At 61.7% G+C, this 264-nt stretch overlaps 1 protein-coding gene across 1 annotated transcript in view; it reads left to right on the forward strand.

Moving 5' to 3' along the window:
- The first annotated feature begins 186 nt into the window (after window positions 1-186).
- LOC104499476 (transcription factor GATA-4-like) overlaps window positions 187-264 on the forward strand; it is an 802-nt gene continuing 724 nt past the window's right edge. The window contains exon 1 of the mRNA XM_010142986.1: window positions 187-263. Within this exon, the coding sequence (XP_010141288.1) occupies window positions 187-263 (77 nt within the window). The remainder of the gene's footprint in view (window position 264) is intronic.

Genomic DNA, 264 nt, shown 5'->3' on the forward strand with positions numbered 1-264 from the left:
ACGGGGTGGAGGAAAATAGCATTGCTGGTGGTGTTCTGGTTTTGGCTGGAAGGCTGTACCCACGCGAGATCGTGCCGGTCACTGCTCTCCGCAGAGGAAAGTGGAGCCTGGGGTTTTTCACCCTCTCGCCATCACTCTGGATTGTGGCCGGGGACCCGGCTGGGGTTTGGGGAGGCCCATCGCGAGATGTACCAGAGTTTAGCCATGGCAGCTAACCCCGGCCCTCCGGCGTACGAGGGAGCAGGCGGCTTCATGCACAGTGCG

Source organism: Buceros rhinoceros, unplaced genomic scaffold (genome assembly GCF_000710305.1).
Source record: "Buceros rhinoceros silvestris isolate BGI_N320 unplaced genomic scaffold, ASM71030v1 scaffold31289, whole genome shotgun sequence".
Lineage (NCBI taxonomy): Eukaryota > Metazoa > Chordata > Aves > Bucerotiformes > Bucerotidae > Buceros > Buceros rhinoceros.